Source organism: Ursus maritimus, unplaced genomic scaffold (assembly GCF_017311325.1).
Source record: "Ursus maritimus isolate PB19 unplaced genomic scaffold, ASM1731132v1 scaffold_13, whole genome shotgun sequence".
NCBI lineage: Eukaryota > Metazoa > Chordata > Mammalia > Carnivora > Ursidae > Ursus > Ursus maritimus.
Window position 1 is genome coordinate 60,921,144 of NW_024423675.1, and position 18,445 is coordinate 60,939,588.

The window sequence follows — 18,445 nt, forward strand, 5'->3', positions numbered from 1 at the left end:
GGCGGCGGCGGCGGCGCGGGCCGGGGCGGAGGCTCGGGGCGGGGGCGGAAAGTGCGAGAGGAGGCCGGGCCGGCCGAGGGCACCGGGCGCGCTTCCGCCGGCCGCGCCGCGCACGCCGCGGTAAATGGGAGGCTCGGCCGGCAGGGGCGGGGGCCGCGCAGCCTGGGAGTTTCAGGAACTGGAGGAGCGGGCGGCGGCTGGAGTCGCCGAGCGCCCAGCGGCCGGGCCTGAGCGCCGAGACTCCGGGCCGAGGCGGAGCCGCCGCCGCGCCGGGGCCCAGCCGTAGCCGCCGCCGCCCTCACCCGCCCGCCCGCTTCGGGCCGACAGCCGCGGCGCCGGAGAGGAGCCGGCCGTCCCGGGCCGGGGGAGCCGCCCGCCATGGCCACCAAGGTGAGGGGCGCGCGGCGCAGGCCCGGTCGGCCGCTCGGGCCCGCGGCGGCGCGGGGAGGGTCGGGGCCGGGGCCGGGGGCGCGGGCGGTGGCGGCGGCGCGGCCCAGCCAGAGCCCGCAGGGCCGGTCACGCGGGGCTCGGGCGCTCGGGGGCTCGGCTCGCGGCGCGGGAGGGTCTCAGGGCGGGACCCCGGACGCCAGCGGCGCCGTCTGCAAAGTTTGCGCCTGAGCGTGGGCTGCGGCCGGGCGGGAGCGAGGGAAAGTTCCCGCAGCCCCGGAGCTCGCTCGGGGGAGCCGCCCGGCCCCCGGGATACCCGGCTCCTGGCCCGAGTGGCGTCCGCTGCCCGCCGCCGCCGCGGGGAGCGCCCCTCCCTCCGCCGGAGGGTGGGACCCCGGCTGGTTTGGGGGGCCCGAGCCCCGCCGGAGAGGACGGGGCTTTTCAAATGACGGCCGGGGAGCCAGTGCTCCCGCTTGAGGGAAAAGGCATATTGAACGTGCCTCCACTTCCTTCATTTTTCTTTTTTTTTTTTTTCCTTTTGTTTTGCTACCTTTTCGGTTTGAATGGTATTTCCAGCGTGAATAAAATACAGAGAGGGAAATGACTGTACTTTCAGTAACGAGTTTGCTTGAAAAAAGGCCCAGGCCTGAATTACGTGGTGGAACTTTGACTCGAGCTTGGTAATTGGCCAGGCGTGGTGGTTTGCTTATTTTAGGGTATTGTTGGTGGCATTAGCGGTCACCCTTCGCTACCTGACCGTGCAGGAGCCAGCCTACCCCGCCGCCTTTCCTGGGGCGTTTTCTTTAGTTCTTCATGCAAAGTAGTAACTGGGAAAGTCACAATCACTGAGGACTCCTGGTAGGAGACCCCTCCTAGAGCTAGTGATGTGGTTTGAGGAATGGCTTGACTTTTGCAAATAGTTCTTGTGATGTCACCTTCATACAGCATAGACACCCTCTTCCATATTTATGTTTGAAATCTCTGAGCTTTTGGGTTGATGAAAACCTTATTTCTTGTTGTTGGGTTTCTGTTTTTGGATCAGGGATAATTTAGGAAAGGATACACAATTTGAAATCCCTTTGGCAGATAAGATTGATGTCATTTCAGTCTCTTAGTTTGTGCTCTGAATCGGCCCAGGTGCAGTGTTTATTTTTTTTTAATGTAGATTTTTCCTCCAGGGAACCTGTCGTCTGCTGTTATTGAAATACTTACCTGCTTGTTAATACATTAATGGCTATGTTCTTCCTCGGTTTTATTAGATGTGGTTGAACTCCGTACCTTTTTAACGTAGATAATTTTGTGTTGATCTTTTTAAAAACTAAACTCAAGCCAAGGATTTCTAAGGAAATTTGATTTTGAGGTTTGTTGCCAAACATTCCAGAAATTAACAATTAGACGTCCTATTTTGCACTCATCTTGCAGCCTTAAAAGCTGTTTGTGGTAGACGTGCGTTCAGCGGAGGTCAGTGTTGTGTTTTGCGCTCTGATCTGATGCATGTTCCCGGTACCCTCCTTTCAGTAGGACCCAAGTTAGCAACTAGCACAGGTATACATAATGAAAACTTCTTTGGATAATTAAAACCGAACTTAGTTTTTCTGTAAAGTTGAAAAGGACGGTGATCGTTGTACTAAACTTGAATGGCACATGTCCTCACTAAACCGAGCCTTAAAGCACGTGTAAGCACTTTCTACCTTATTACCTACACTACTCTGGAGGCAGATTCCCGTGATTCCAAGTCTGTCTCTCTCTCTCTCTCTAATCACTCTTCCACGAGGTATTCATCTCCATGTTCACGTGATGACAAGCCACTTCCAACTTAAGAAAGGAAGAGCAAAGAAACACTTGTTAAAAGAGGACCCTAACTCCATTGTCTGGTTTTCCTACTTCCTGGTGATCCTTGTGTCAAACCAGTCTCTCTCTCTCTCTCTCTCTCTTTTTTTTTTTTTTTTTTCATCATTACCAGAGAGGAAAGTTGTCCGTGTTTTCCTCCCCCCTGCAACCACACCCCTGCCTTTGCTGACATCTGAGTAGTTTGGGGTTTTTCCTTTCCTCTCTTTAATTGGGTAGGTGGTGAGCATGCACTCAGTAATAACTTCTAACTTTTTATGAAATTTCAAACTTCTGTGGCACTCGGGCTTTTGCTGCAAATTAACAGTGATGAAAAATAAACACAGTATGTGTTTGATGAAAAATAAACACAGTATCTGGCTAGGTTAGGCGGTGTTGAGTTTCCCTTTGAGTTTACCAGAGAATGGCCTCAGTTCTTTTCAGAACTTATTTTCTTACGTATTGCTCTGATGTGTTTTTTCCAAGATGCAGTTATCTTTGAACTGTCGTGATTTAAAAAAAAAAAAAACTGCTATGTTCACAATACTAAGAAATTATCTTTTAGAAGAAAAACTTTGGGCAATTTTTCACTGCCAAAGAAAGTTAATCAGTAACTGCACATTTAAAGGGATTATCTTCTTTGTTTCTAATCGCTACTCAGGAGGATGCTGAATTCGGTTGTAAGTAGGTACATTATTCAGACTCCAATCTTATCTCCCTTAACAAATACAGTGAAGGGCTAATACGCCTGTGAAGGCTTGGCTTCCCCTGGAAACCTCAGAAGGTTGTTTATCACAATCCTGTAGTGGATTTAGGAGTCAATTAAGTTTTATTTATTAAGTCTTGGGAAAGAAATTTGGTTTTGGCCCACATATATCAAAAGGAGCATAAAAATAGTTAATGGAAGTTAATCCATAGCTATATAATTTAGTTGTAATTTCCATGTCGGAGTTAACCTTTGGTAACTAAGTTGGTTCCTTTTGTGCTTACATAGTCACTTTTAGCAGTAATCATTTTAACAAGATTCTGGGAGTCCCAAACGCACTTTTTTTTTTTTCTTTCTGTCTCCAGTATCTAAAATATTTGTGGTAGTGCTTGGTTGAATTGAGTGGGTGTGGAGTATTGAAAATACTGGGAGGAAATGAGTGAATTGCTCAGGACCATTCCATGATCTACATTAGTGAGAACAGTAGAAAGCATATTTTGTAGTCTCTCCTGAGCAGAAACCTCTTTATTTGAGTGTAAGAATAGAAAGATAATTCTATTCAAATCCGGTGTTAAGCCTTAAGGATTAATGTTGGATTTGATTGTTTTTTTAAAAACAGTATAGAAAATTCTAACTATTCAATTTTGTATAAAAGTAAGTTTTAAATGTCTTAATAAATAGAATATCTGGACAGTATTTGTGTAGCTCCGAAAATTCGGATAGTAGAAAGGTTAACCACATTCGTATTGAGAAAGGAATAGATGAGAAGGCATAAATTTTTTGCAGTTTTCTACTGCCCCGTTTCTGTATTGACTGTCTGAAAATTATGTTACTTCGCCTACCTAAACTTCTTTAACTTCATCTATACTGTTCTGTTCTTTTCTGGAATGCTGTTCTCTTGCCTCTTCCCTCCAGATGCGTTTTTTTTTTTTTTTTTTTTTTTTTAACACATTAAGTTTCAGCTCAAAGCATCTCTTCCTCTGGAAAGCCTTTCCTGATCCCCCATCCTCTGTTACAGGCTCACATTGTATGTCCAGGCTGCCATTTTTGCGTCTAGTGGCTGTGTCCTGTAGGATGCTCTCAGCCCCAGGAGGCTGGGACTGCGTGTGTCTGGCTCACCTTGGAATCCTGTGTGAGTGGCACAGGCGAGGCTCCTGATAAACTGTTACTACATGAAGGAATGTTGAATTTTCTTGCCTGGATTCCTTGCTCTCCAGTTTGAAAGTGCAAAAGGTATTCCAAGGAGATCAGTGACCACTAGGAAACTTTCTCCAGCTGTAAACTGTTGTTCTTTTAATTGTGCACTTTTTTTTTTTTAAAGACTTTTTCATTTATTTGACAGAAAGAGAGCACAAGTAGGCAGAGCAGCAGGCATAGGGAGAGAGAGAGGGAGGCTCCTACTGAGCAGGGAGCCCGATGTGACGCTCAGTCCCATGACCTTGAGGTCATGACCTGAGCCGAAGGCACACGCTTAACCGACTGAGCCACTCAGGCACCCCTAATTGTGTGTTTTAGTAAACTTTTCCTTTTTAAGTTTATATGCACAATGGAAAATCCACCCCTACAGTTTAGGTGTTAGAAACCTTATTTAAATCTAACAGTTCAGTTTTACTAATGAGAAATTGGTTCTTACGTATTCAGTTACTTGGAACAAACCTCGTATTTCTGAGACTTTAACCCATGGTTGTTAGAAGTGTGTTTGATTTCTGAAAGTATAGGGTGTTCCTATTTATCTTTTTGTTAATGATTTCTAACTTAATTGCATCGTCAACAGGGAATCTGATTGATAGTCATCCTACACCTGAAAATTTGTTGAGGCTAACTTTGTACCTCTCCTATAGTCCGCCTCATAAATGTGTCACCTGTTTGTAAAAAAGGCTACGTATTTCCCCTAATCGATGGGGGTGTTCTGTGTACGACTATTAGATTGAATTTATTATGTTCACATCTGTATCCTTACAAACTACTTGATCTGTTCTTATCTAGCTGATTTTTTGTCTACTTGATGGAGATGTTAATTAAAATGGTGTTTTAAAAAACTTCTCTAAGTTGAGGGCGCTGGGGTGTCTGGGTGGCTCAGTCGATTGAACGATTAAGCTTCTGCCTTCGGCTCAGGTTATGATCCCAGGGTCCTGGGATGGAGCCCAGCATCAGACTTCCTTCTCAGTGGGGAGCCTGCTTCTCCCACTCCCTCTCCCACTGCCCCCCCTCCTTGTGCTCTCTCTTTCAAATAAATAAAATCTTTTTAAAAAAGAAATTTCTCTAAGTTTAGAATTAGTCTCATCTTCCCGGCGAATTGAACTTTTTACCAGTATGAAGGGACCCTCTTTATCTCTACTGTGTTTTTTCCTAAGGACAGTTTTGTCTAAAGTTAATGTGGTTTCACTAGCTTTCTTTTGGTAAATATTTGCTTGGCATATAAAAGCCTATAGCTGCATTTTACCTTTTTATCTAGTCTGGTGATCTTGGTGACTAGAGAGTTTTAGTCTGCTTTTATTTGTGTTTACTGATGTATTTGGATTTCTGGCTATCATCTTATGGACTGATTCAGGATTTTTTTCCCTCTTCCTCTTATTTTACCTGCCCCCTCCCCAACTGTTTGGAAGGTTTGTCCTGTGTGTCACTTTTTTTCCGAGTGGTTATCATAATCATGTATGTTACCATTTCTAAGTTAAAGTCTGAAGTTACTATCATTACCCTCCTCCTGAATTACAAAAAGGCCTTAAAATATTTAACTCCAAACATGTGCCCCAGTATGGTCTGTTACTGCCCAGTATTGTAATTGTCTTTTCCACCAAAAATTAGACATTCTTTTTATTTTTTATACAGCTAATGTTTATTTAGATTTAATCAAATTTTACCATATCTTTGCTTACTATTTCTGTTTACATTCCAGTCCTCCTTTCTGGGGTAATTTTCCTTCTGCTTAAAATGGATTCTTTGGAATTTCCATTGGACAAGATTTGTTGTTGGTAAATCTTTTGTGTGTGAAAATGTATTTTGCCTTATGCTTGAAAGATAGAGTTCTAGGTTGACAGTGTTTTCTCTCAGCATATTTGAAGGTGGTGTTCCCCTGTCTTCTATGGGCTCTCTGAGTTACTCCTAGGAAGTTAGCGATCTGATGTTGTTCCTTTAACATGGCCTGACTCCTCTCTCTGCCTGTTTTAAGACCTTCTGGGTAGCATTCCTACCTTGCAGTGTCACTCAGTCCATCCATGTGTGGATGATATTGACATCGCTTGAACTGTATTGGGTATGTTGGGTCTGAGGATAGGAATTTCATTGGTTCTAGAATAGTGCAGTTAGTGGAACTTTGACCATGGAAATGTTCTACACTGTGCAGTCTTGTATGGCAGTTGTTTGCCACGTGTGGCTAACGAGAATTTGAAATATGGTTAGTGTGACTTAGGAACTGTATTTTAAATTTTAACTTAAATAGCCACGTGTGGCTGCCGTGGTGGGGAGTGCAGGTGTAGAGAATTCCGGGAAATGATTATCTCACGAACATGCCTCTTCCCCATTCTCTCTTTCTGGAACTTGAATTAGCGTGACAGGGTCCAGCAGACCTCTAAGTTCTTACTTTCAGCCCGCCATCTTCTTTTTCTTTGTGCTGCATTCTGGATAATTTCTTTGGCTCTTACCTTCGGTTCACTACTCTTTCTTTGGGTCTCATCCCTGCTCTTAACCATTACTTTTATTTTAATTATATTCTGTTTTTAGAAATTTTATTTGGTTCTCTTTCAGATCTGCTTGGTCATTCTTTATAGTCTCACTCTTGTTCCTGTGTTTAAGCTTCTGTTAAGCACATTAAACATTTATAGTTTGTGTCTGTTCTGGTATCTGAAGTCTAACTCAGCCATCTGTTTCTGCTCACTCTTACTCATGGTGCCTTGTTTTCTTGTGTATTTTGTATGTTTGTGGGGTTTTTTGTTTTTTGTTTTTCCTGTGAGTTGCTCATTTTCCTTGGAACCTCATCTGAGGGAATGTTGATACCCAGACTGAAGTTACAGTCTTCCAGAGGGAAGTTATCTTTGCTTATGCCGGTCTCCTGGGGACACTACATTCTTGTGGCCACTTTAAGTCCTGGCTCAGTGTTCCTCCAGCCATTCTGGTAGCAGAAATACCTCAGATGTCAGGGGAAATTTCCCTTATTTCTCTACTTGGGGTTGATGATAAAACAAGTTTCCTTGCTGCCCACTTTGGAATGACAGATTCTCTCTTTTACCCTTTTACTGAAGTCCTTTTGGGTTGCCAGTGTCTAGCTTAATACAGGAATCTCTCTCTCCTACCTCCCCTAGTATTGCCTTCATCGTACAGACTCGAACTCAGGGTCTCTGGGGTTTCAAACTCAGGGTCTGGAGGAGACTCCTAGAGTAGAATCCTGTCTCAGCACATACTTTTCTCCCAGGGTTTCTGCTCTCAATTCCTCTGTGACCTCACTAGAGACTTTCCTTTTGTGCTGACTCAGCGATGTGTTTTAAAAGGTGTTTATTTATGTGTGTGCGTGTCTTTTGCTTTTAGTATTTTATTCAGCACTTTAGCGTTTAGTCTGGTGGTGGTTCAGGGTGTTGGCCTGCCATGTGTGCTGGAACAAAATTCAAGTCAGAGCTTTTTTTTAAGATTTAGTTGTTTATTTTAGAGAGCACGTGAACATGTGCAAGTGGGCGAAGGGACAGAGGGAGTGGGAATCCTCAAGCAGGCTCCCCACTTAGTGCAGAGCCCATTGTGGGACTCGATCTTAGGACTCTGAGATCACGACCTGAGCCAAAATCAAGAGTCAGACACTTAAGGGACTGAGCCATCCAGGTGCCCTCCCAAGTCATAGCTTTTTTTTTTTTTTTTTTTAAAGAATTTATTTATTTGACAGAGGGAGAGAGCACAAGCAAGGGGAATAGTAGAGGGAGAGGAAGAAGCAGGCTCTCTGCTGAGCAGGGAGCCCGATGCTGGGCTCGATCCCAGGGCCCCGGGATCATGACCTGAGCCGAAGGCAGACGCTTAGCCATCTGAGCCGCCCAGGCGCCCTAAGTCATAGCATTCTTTATAACAGACTATACAGTGAAGAAAGGGAGTATGTGCACACATAGAGTCAGTCTCTTCTTTGGAGGGAAAAAGGTGAAGAAGCAAGTAGTTACACATTTTAGTGGAAACCAAACCTTAAGTCGGCGATCAAAATAACAGACTGTGGGCATATTTCACTTTCCAATTGGGCTTTCTTTTCTTTCCCACCCCCCTTGTTGACTATTAGAAGCACATGATGGAATTAGCCCTACTTGTTCATTTTTCGGTATTGTAAATACAGTGCTCGAGGATGTTATTCAGTATGACTCAGTTCTTCTAAGCTATTTTTAGTCTCTGAAAATAGTCAGAGAGTATCATTACCTGCAGAGGCAGGAGGCAAAATCACCTGTTGGTGGTGGTTCTTGACGTCAAAGAGACTTATAAACTTTAGGGGTAAGTTAAGAAGGGTAAAAAATGCACCATTGCTCTGGGAGCTGTTACCCATCGTCATTCCAGGCCTCTTTCCTTTGAACTCCGAATGAGCTCGGTGCCAGGCCCTCCTCTGCACTTGGAATGTCAGCATGAAAGGCCTCCCTAGTCCTGGCCTCGGCACTACACCAAAGTGGTAGCTCCTGACATGCAGGCTTGCCCCCCGGCCCGGTGGGGGCTCCTGGTGCTGCTTCTCAAGCCCACAGGGCTTTCTAAGGAGCCGGGTCTTGAAATGTCTGTTTTTTTCTTTAATTCACAGAGTAACTTTTTACCCGTATTCTATCACATCAGTCACTTTGAAGATCCTTCTGTAACACATCTTGGCAGTCTGCAAGACCCGCCTCTGTCTCGTAGGCTCCAAGCTACCCAGTTCAGCAGATACTCGGTAGATTCTCTGTGCCTCTCCTGCTGGACGGAAGGGTGATAAGATCTGGATCCTTGCCTAAGAGAGTTGACAGTCAAAAATTAATGAGCTGCTTGAAACACACCAGTTAAATGTCCGTTTAAATGTATTTTCTAACACAAATTCACAGAGGAGGGCTTGAAAATGTAGACGTGTGTGAACACGATTTGTCTGTCTCATGGTGGCCGCACTCAGGAACTTCCTTTTCATCTTTTAGCCTGTTTTGAGTTCTCAAGATTTTGAGTAATGAATATTTGTTGTAATGAGGAAGAAAACAAATTTTTTTTTTCCCATTTAAAAGCTTATTGTCATTAACTGGGCCTTGAACGCAGATTCCCAAACTTACCCACCTTCTGTTAGTTTGCTTTGAATTATACTAAGATGAAAAAAGTGTTTTTAATTAAGGCTTATAAATAAGAATAAGTGGCACTTCAATAGAAAAATGCTAATGCTTGCAGGATTACAAATAAAAACTTTAAAATCTTATTTTACTTCCCGAAGCACCACATTTTCTTCTTCCAAAGGAGAGAAAGTATGCTTTTTTAATTTTTAAAAATATCTAAAAACTTACTGAAAACCAGCACTGAACCTGAAATTCTTAAAAGTTGCTGCTTTATAAATACTTCTGTAGTTTTAACCTGCCTGACTGTACCCTTTCCCTCAGGAGCTTGGAGGAGGCAGGGCCTCTAACCCTCCATGGGCAGCACTGGGTTTTCATCACTTCCTACATTCCCCACCTTCATAAGATTTTGGAGTCGAGAGTGGAATTTAATATTTAGCCTTTTTGTTGCGGTGTCAGACTTTGTCTTGTGATTGCTCTGCCCAGTAAGTAAAGCACATTCAGTCCTCAAACCACCTCCCCAACTTAGAAAACCCAGTAGCTTCTAGATTACTGAGATCTGTAGTTACCTTATAGTGATTGGTCTTCGTCATTTAAAACCAAGATGATACCAAGAATATGGAGATTGTGTTTTAAAATTCTGATATTTAAACTATTGCTAGGATTGACTGCTCTATCTATAATATTTTAAAAACCATTCCCCTTTTGATCAGTAAAAACATCTCATTCTGTTTCCGTAGTTTTGTATTATGGAAGTAACAGGTAGATCTCTAAAATGCAAGTAGTATTTTTCCTCCAACTCCCCTCTTCTCTGACTCATTAGCAATCTCGGCTGTAAAGAAAGATTATGGCAGTGATAATAAGCTTCCTTCTAAGAGAAAAATTGGACTCTTACTGAGGTGCGTGGATATTTTATGAGCTATGATCATGTTTCCGAGGCTTTAGGCCCTTTTGGTGGAGCCGTGGTACCCCAGCTGCACCGCAGCCCCCCACCCAGAAAGCTTGTTAAATCACAAATTGCTGGGCTCCACTGCCAGAGTTTCGGATTCAGGAGGTAGGGCCCAGAATGTGCTTTTCTCCCAGTTCCCCGGTGATGCTGCTGCTGCTGCTGCTGCTGGTTTGGGACCACACTTTGAGAACCCCTCTGTGGAAGATGGAAAAGAATCAGAACCTGAATTCTGTTCTTGGTTCATCCCGAAAACCTATGGGCTCTGAAATTGGTGGCGGGGGCACACTGGCATGCCTGTGAGCAGTGAGTATGGTTTCTCGTTTCAGGGACTTTTCTAACTGGGTTTAGGTGATGCTGAAAATCAAAAGATTGGTATTCTCAAGGAAAGGCTGGTTTCTTGTCAACTCATGGTTTTCAGAAACTTTTCAGTGTCATCCTATTGCTGGGTCATTTGTATTGTATGCAAATGGTCTCTGATGATTATGGTGGCGAGGTGGCTGTGGCTGGTTATTAACTTTTCCTGTTGCTTTCAGTTAGCCAGAAGACAGGCCATACAATTATGTATGTCATTAGAGTTCGCAGTAATCAGCCTTCATTTATTTGCTTTGTGTAGTATGTTCCTAACATGGTCATATAATGATTTCTTTTTTTTTTTTAAAGATTTTATTTATTTATTCGACAGAGATAGAGACAGCCAGCGAGAGAGGGAACACAAGCAGGGGGAGTGGGAGAGGAAGGAGCAGGCTCATAGCGGAAGAGCCTGATGTGGGGCTCAATCCCAGATCACCAGGATCATGCCCTGAGCCGAAGGCAGACGCTTAACTGCTGTGCCACCCAGGCGCCCCATAATGATAATTTCTAATTCACTGGGGGGATTACTATGTAAAAGAATCTTGTTTTTAAATTATTTTATAATTCAGATAATCTGTGATATTTGCATAAATCTAGTTTTTTAAAAATCTTATTTGGGTAGTGTCTGCCTATTAATTTTGGCGAATTTGAATTGCATCAGATTCAACTTTCCTGTTTCCTGTTGAGGAGCTATCCAGGTTTCCTCCAAGGCCCCCTTAGAAGCCTTAAAGAAGTAAAATTTTGTTAAAATATTTATTAAACTGAGGGGCGCCCTGGGTGGCACAGCGGTTGGGCGTCTGCCTTCGGCTCAGGGCGTGATCCTGGCGTTGTGGGATCAAGCCCCACATCGGGCTCCTCCGCTGGGAGCCTGCTTCTTCCTCTCCCACTCCCCCTGCTTGTGTTCCCTCTCTCCCTGGCTGTCTCTATCTCTGTCAAATAAATAAATAAAATCTTAAAAAAAATATTTATTAAACTGAGAGAAAAGGATGAGTATAACCCCTGAACTAGAAGAGTCTACCTTTGAATAATTGATTGGTCTAGGACCCACGCGTGAAGACAAAGGTGTGCTTTGGAAGATAGCGTTGTGATTGAGAGCCTGTCTGTGTTCCCAAAACTTGCCTGTAGTGTCTCAGAATTAACATGTGTCTAAATAAGAATGGTGCAGACAGATATTTTAAAACCTTTGTTGGCTTTTACACCATTCAAAGTCTTTTTTGTTGGATCCATAAACAGTATATACTGTTAGTTATGGAAGGAGTACATTTAATTCTCACTGTCTGTGGTTGATATTAACATATTATTATACATAAATACCAAGAGATATGTATGGGAAATGTTAAGTATGCCACCAAAAATCAAATGCATGGGTTTTTGGGGTTTTTTTTTTTCATTCATCACCCTCTATCCAGAACTTACAAATACTGTAAGTGCACAGTGCATGCATATTTTTCTACTCTTGAAGATTTTATAATCTAATGGGTAAAATGCTTCAGTGTCTTTAAATGTTACAGGTGCCGCTGTAGAAGTACATGCCACGTACGGTTACGGCACAGTATCTGGAGTCGGAATGAGACCTTCCATTTTCCTACATTCACTTTCATTGGAAACTTAAGAGTAAAAATGAATCTATGTCAATAAGGAGACTGCGGTTTGAAAAGTTTGTGTAAAAATAAAGCATTAAGTACTCTGACATACATTAATCACAATGCACAGGAGGATTGTTTTCTGTACTTGAGGACATTAGGGAGCAGTGTTAGATAAATGAGGACACATACTCAGTTCGAGGCCTCTTTTAAAGAGTTCTTTATTAGTGACTGCCCTTTCAGGACAGAAAGTACATTTCACAGAAAGCAGATGTTCCCAGTCTCCCTGGTTGTGATCTAAAATTTTATCTGAGACTGATCATGCTAAGCCACTTTTAGGAATCCGTGAACAACAGGTGCCATGCAGATAGTCTGGCAGTGCTCTTTCTGAAACCATGTGGTCATGGACGTACATCGTCTCACAATGGTTGAAACAGATCTCCTTTTGATTTCCAGGTTAGCAATTTAATGAAAACGTTTGGAATGTTTTATACTCCTCGTTTGCAGTCCCTCCAGTTTATTCTCAATTAGGGATTCCCAGCTGGTGAGCTTTCAGGGGGTCAAACATGGTCATAGACTTTGTGTTGTCTTCACATTTGCAGTACTGTTTTAAAAATATATGTCAGTTGTGTTATTAATAAAATATGGGTGCATTTAAAAATGTTAATGACTTCTTGGTACTTTTTTGGCATTATGTACTTCTCAATGAATTGTACTTTTGTATAATTACTGTTTTTTGTGGGGTGATGTATGTATGAATTAATTTTGAGGGGCACCTGGGTGGTGCAGTTGGTTAAGCGTCTGCCTTCAGCTCAGGTCATGATCTCAGCGTTCTGGGATTGAGCCCCGCGTCGGGCTCCCCGCTCAGCGGAGAGCCTGCTTCTCCCTCTCCCTCTGCCCCTCCCCTCCTCGTTCACATGTGCACATTCTCTCTCTCTCTCAAATAAATAAAAAATATTTTAAAAATTAATTTTGAGATTGTTGGGATCCCTCTATGATTCAAGGTAGTTATTGCATAAAAGCCCGTTTCCGTTATTAACATTTGCTTTATATTAAGGTTTGTATTTAGGAGATTTTGTTGGGTTTTCTATTAGAGATGCGATGAACAAATAGAGTCAGTTTTATGTGATTATGAAGTTTATGTGTTTCAGTGCCGTGGTGGTGGTGTAGCATAGAGATTGGGAGCCTGGGCTCAAATCCCAATCAAATCCAGTGACATTACTTGAAAAGTTACCTAATGCTTCAGGTTCCTCATCTGTAAAATGCAAGTAATAATAAGAATTCAAGTGTGAATTCCACAGTCCAGGTGGGGAAAAAGTAGAACTTTATTTTCCATTAATAATTTATAGCAAATTATGTCCCATCTTTCTGGGGAAGTGGAACTACAATCTGTGAGGACCTCCTCCTCTTGCCTAGGCTTAGATATGATTTGAGGATGGGGATCCCTTCATGACTTCATGGCTTGGGGGGACCCCGTCTTGCCCTCCTGCCACCTTTCCGCGCAGCGTGGAGGTGTCACTCGCTCTTACTGTCTGCGCTCTCTAGTCAGGTAGTTCTTTTCCACACTTCCTTGCTGTGCCTGAGGGAATGGGAACCATTTTGCTGTTGTCCTGCTCTTCTGGGACACAAATCTCTGCAAAGCTCAGCTACTTTTTGTCCTAAAGCAATAAATAGCTGTTTGTTTCCCTCCGGTCGATTTGCTGTTTCCCTGGGGCTCTAGCACTGTGCTGTGGGCTCTCCTCGGGGCTCGCCATTGCCTCTAGACTGGGTTCTGTACTTTTCCACCGTCTCTGCCCCAGGCTTTGGGAGTGGAGGTGGCAGTGAGAGAAACAGAGGCCTTGCCTTGTCTCTCATGTGCAGTATTTCTCACAGGTGTGTTTTCTGTGTAGACCTAGCGTTCCCTCGATTCTTAGGGCCCTTGGGACCGGCAGCTGGGAGGGCCGTTGTGTCCTGCCATGTCCTGTCCCTCTCCCGAGGCAGTGGGCACTGCTGGTTGGGGTTGGGGAGGTGGGAGTAAAGGAAAACAAAAATCCTAAGGATGAAAAAATGACATTTCAAAAATATTGTCTCTATCAAATTTCCTCAAGAATTAAGTAAAAATTCAAGCAAAGGGCTTACCAACTGTCTGGCTTATAGCAAAGGAGAGTTGTTATGGTTGAGTGGTATTATATTACTATAAAAATAAACTAGAAACTAAGATCTGTTAGACCCCAACATCTAGAGTCCACCTTAACTGTATTCAGGGAGCTGAAACAGATTTTTCTAATTTCATGTTATACTTGCAGAGGCGATCAACCTTTCTGTCTGCTTCATACCCAAAACTTTTGGATAAATTTCCCGAATTGGGGTGTCTGACAATTTGAGTTTCTTTTGCCATGGCCTTGGTTTGTTGTTAATTCTGGTAAATTACCTTTCATACATCAAAACAAGATGGAAGCGAGGCCAAACGTTAGAGTCATGGAGGACAGAGGTATGAGTAAGACCATGAAGTGTGCTGTCCCAGCCCTGTGCGTGTTGAGCAGATCCGTTCACTGAGTTCTTAGGTGGCACATCTCAGCGGATCCTCACGGTGGTGGGTCACCATGTCACCCTGTTTCTTCAGTATGTTATTGAGCACCTACCATAGGCCAGAAACTGTTGGAGCGTTAGGAATACAACATTGAAGGAAAGAGCTAAAAATCCCTGTTCTCGTGAACCTTGCCTTGGGATGGAGGCGATGGCAGGAAACAAGGGTGGTAAGGAGGAGGCTACAGCTGGGAAGAAGAGAAGTTGTCCCTGAGTGCACACGCAGCGTGAGACGGGCCATCAGGGAGGCCTCGCTGGGAAGGTTACCCTCCAGGAAAGACCTGGAGGAAGGTGGGGAGCGTGCCACTTGGATCCCTGATTGCTGAGGCCGAGCTCTGTTCCCCATCCCAGCAGCGTGCCCAGCAGCATGCATGCCGGGAAGAGCAGTGGGGCCCTGGCTGTCTGGGGTCCTATGGGGGATGATGAGGCCTGTGACATTCATTCCCAGTGAGATGCAAAACCCCTGGCTTTTTTTCTTTTTCTGTTTTTTCCTTCTTTCTCTCTCTCTTTTTTTTTTTTTTTTTTAAGGAATCGAGCTTGCCTTTATTGGCCAAAGCTAACTGGGGAGTTAATGCTCTGTTCACTTTTGTATTGGACTTAAGTCTTATTGTATCTCTTCTTGAAACTTAATTGATTGTATTTAATTATTTCGCACCAGGAAAACTTCATGCAATGTTAAAGCCAATCAGTGAAAGAGCTATAAAAAAGGATTGATAGATTATCCATTTTTTAAAAAAAGTATATTTTAAGAGCACATTTCTCATGATGAGCACTGAGTAATGTGTGGAATTGTTGAATAACTGTATTGTATACCTGACACTAATGTAACTGTACCTTAATTACACCAGAGTTGAAAATAAATTATCCTTTTATATATGAAGACTGTCTCAGTCAAGTCAGTTGAAAATAGCTTTTAAATGAAATTTTAATCTCGAGCACACTCGATTTTAGATGCTATCTGATAGAACTTCTCAGATGTCTCTGGGTTATACTGAGAGCAGATGCATAGACCTGTCATGCCACTTGCTTATTTGGAGTAAAGGATAGTTGGTTTGGCTGTCATCATCCTGTCGACTTAATTGGTGTTCACACAGACAATAACTAAAATATTTCCAGACTGACAGATTTTCAACAGATATAAAAATACTTATAACCAGTTACAACCAACGTCTTTCTTCCTCTGACTGGAATCACTGCTTGCTAACGCAGTCAACTTTCTGAAGCTTCAGCAATTTTGAGAACAGTAGTGTAGGAAACTAACGGGAACACTGAGAATTGGGTCAGAATGTTCTCACAAGCTTAGAAGAAATGGCACCGTCCTGGCTTAGGATTTCGAGATTCAATGAATCTTTATTTTCCTGGTTCCATGAGTGATTTTTCTTTTGGTGGGGGGGGAGTATGAAATATATTAGGGAAATTGCATATTATCTGTGCTTTAAAACTTCATGTCTGTGATTTTTAAGATATTGTCTAAGAAATTTGGCATGATCCAATATTTTTAACTTTTTTATTTATAAAAATGCCAAACATAGGCAAAAGAAGGATAGTACAGTGAACCCCCTGTGTACCCTTCACCAGCCTCGACAGCTACTAACTCCTGACGGTTTTCTTAAACCTTCCTCACCCATTTTCCTCTTCTTTCATTATTTTAAAGCAGATTCCAGTTGTATTATTTCATGATAAATATTTCAGTATAGAGGCACCGGGGTGGCTCAGTCAGTTAAGCGTCCAGCTCTTGATTTCAGCTCGGGTTATGATCTCAAGATCATGGGATCGAGCCCTGCCTCAGGCTCCGTGCTTAGTGTGGGGTCTGCTTGTCCCTCTCCCTCTCCCCCTGCTCATGTTCTCTCTCTGTCTCTCAAATAAAATCTTAAAAAAAATATTGCAGTATATACCTCCCCAAATAAGACTTTCAAAAAACATAACAATTATTCCTATCATACTTAAAAATTGAGAATAAATCCTTAATATCTTGAAATACCCAGTCTGATGGTAGGAGGGCTGTAAACATATTCATAAGTTAATAATTCACTGTATTTATATGGCTTGATATGCATTAAGATAAGGACTGTGTCTTCTAGTTAGCTAGATGCTTAGGTGATGGTTAAAATGATTATTGGTTGGCATTTGTGTGAATCTGCCAGTGTTAATTTAAAGCAAATTTGGCCATGGGTAGTGTGTCTACAGCTCACATACCACAGGTTTTAGAATATGTGCGTTGCTTTCCTCTTGTTGACTCACTGCCCGTAACAGAATCCTCAGCAGACAAGGCCTTCTAAAGCTTTCCTGGGCAGTTTAGGTGGTGCCAGCAATGGGCCGATGCTTAGGATTAGGGAAAAATGGGATTATATAGGCATTTATTACATTGGATATGACCGCCAAGTGATACCTGCAGTTGGTTAAACAGTTGATGAAAGTGAAGAATGAAAATACCGTCTTATTTTAACTTAAGAGTACATAAATCTACATTTATTTATCAATCCCGTGATAGAAAGCCAAGGTCTGATTGGAGTTCTAAGCGATCCATCTTGTATAATCTCAGCATGCATTGCTTATGATTTCCATTTTTAGTTTCTTTTAAAGAGCTTAAAGAATTTAAAAACAATTTCAAAGCATTGTAAGTACAGAATTCTAGATTTTTAAAAAATAGGATTTCCCATTTGTCTTAACTGTTGCCTCAGCTATACTTACTTTGATAGTAAACTTTTTAGCAACTTCCTTTTTGTCAACGTTCCTCCAAACATTCAACTAATTTTCTTAGAAACAATGACTCCTTTTTCACAGTCTTGGGTGAAAGACAATAATAATTCAGTGTCTCGCTACAGCCGTAAGTACAACTATATAAACAGGGTTCAGGACCGTCGTGGTACGGATATGAGGGAGTAGCGTGCTAAATGCAGGTGACACATGCAACATGTTTTGCACAGAGCGCAGAGTGCACGGGCGAATCTGGGAAGGTGATTCTAGGGGGTACAGGCTGCATGACCCTCTCATGGTTGAGATTTGTGGCTGGTTACCTGGGATTGCGTAGCTTGGACTGTGGTTCTCCTGGACCCATGGGCATTGAGGAGAATTGATGGGACATTCTGAATTCAGTGTTTGTTCCTTACTCTCCTACCTTGACCAGCTGCCTTGAGTAAATCCCTGTCTTAGTAGGGCCGTATCATGATTTAAACAATAATCAGAAGTGCTTTTGTGACATTTTCAGTGAAAATGGGTTTTAGGCAATTATCTGAAAAACAACAGAATGTAGTTTACTAAAGTAATGCAGTACCATTTTTTTTTTCTGTTTTACAAACGAGAATGGTATAGCTTTTTAAATTTAGAGATGTTACAAGTAGGGGGAACTTGATAGTTACAGTTTCTGCAATAGTCTTTTTTTCTACCCGAAAAGTAAGGGTGGACTTAATCCTGTGAAAAAAAATAGATTCTCCTGGTGGTGATGGCACGTAATCTTTCTCGGCATTTCAGCTTAGCCTATGTTCTTTGCTTACTAGAATTTGCGACTTAAATAACTAGGTTTACCTTAGAGGGTATAAAAAAGGTCGAGTCACACATAGTCTGTGTCCTTGAGGACCTCATGGTTTTAGTGTTGTTAAAAACAAACAGCTGCACAAGACCACACTCAATACGAAAATAAAAGATACAGACCACCTCACCGAAGCTCAGAACACCCTCTCCCCTGCTTCCTCTGCTTTGTGCCCTCCCTGCTAGCCCCTCCCTCCCTGCCCGCTGTGCTGCCTCTGTTCTCCTGGTGCGTTCTCTTGATCTCTTTCCTATTAGCCGTGGAGGACAATGACTCTTCCTTGCTCCTTTTCATATCCTTGTGGGTGATGAGTAGCAGATA

General features: G+C 42.8%; 1 protein-coding gene across 1 annotated transcript in view; it reads left to right on the forward strand.

The window, feature by feature from the left end:
- Positions 1-318: 318 nt before the first annotated feature.
- SNX9 (sorting nexin 9) overlaps positions 319-18,445 on the forward strand; it is a 108,023-nt gene continuing 89,896 nt past the window's right edge. The window contains exon 1 of the mRNA XM_040628005.1: positions 319-390. Within this exon, the coding sequence (XP_040483939.1) occupies positions 379-390 (12 nt within the window). The 5' untranslated portion in view covers positions 319-378. The remainder of the gene's footprint in view (positions 391-18,445) is intronic.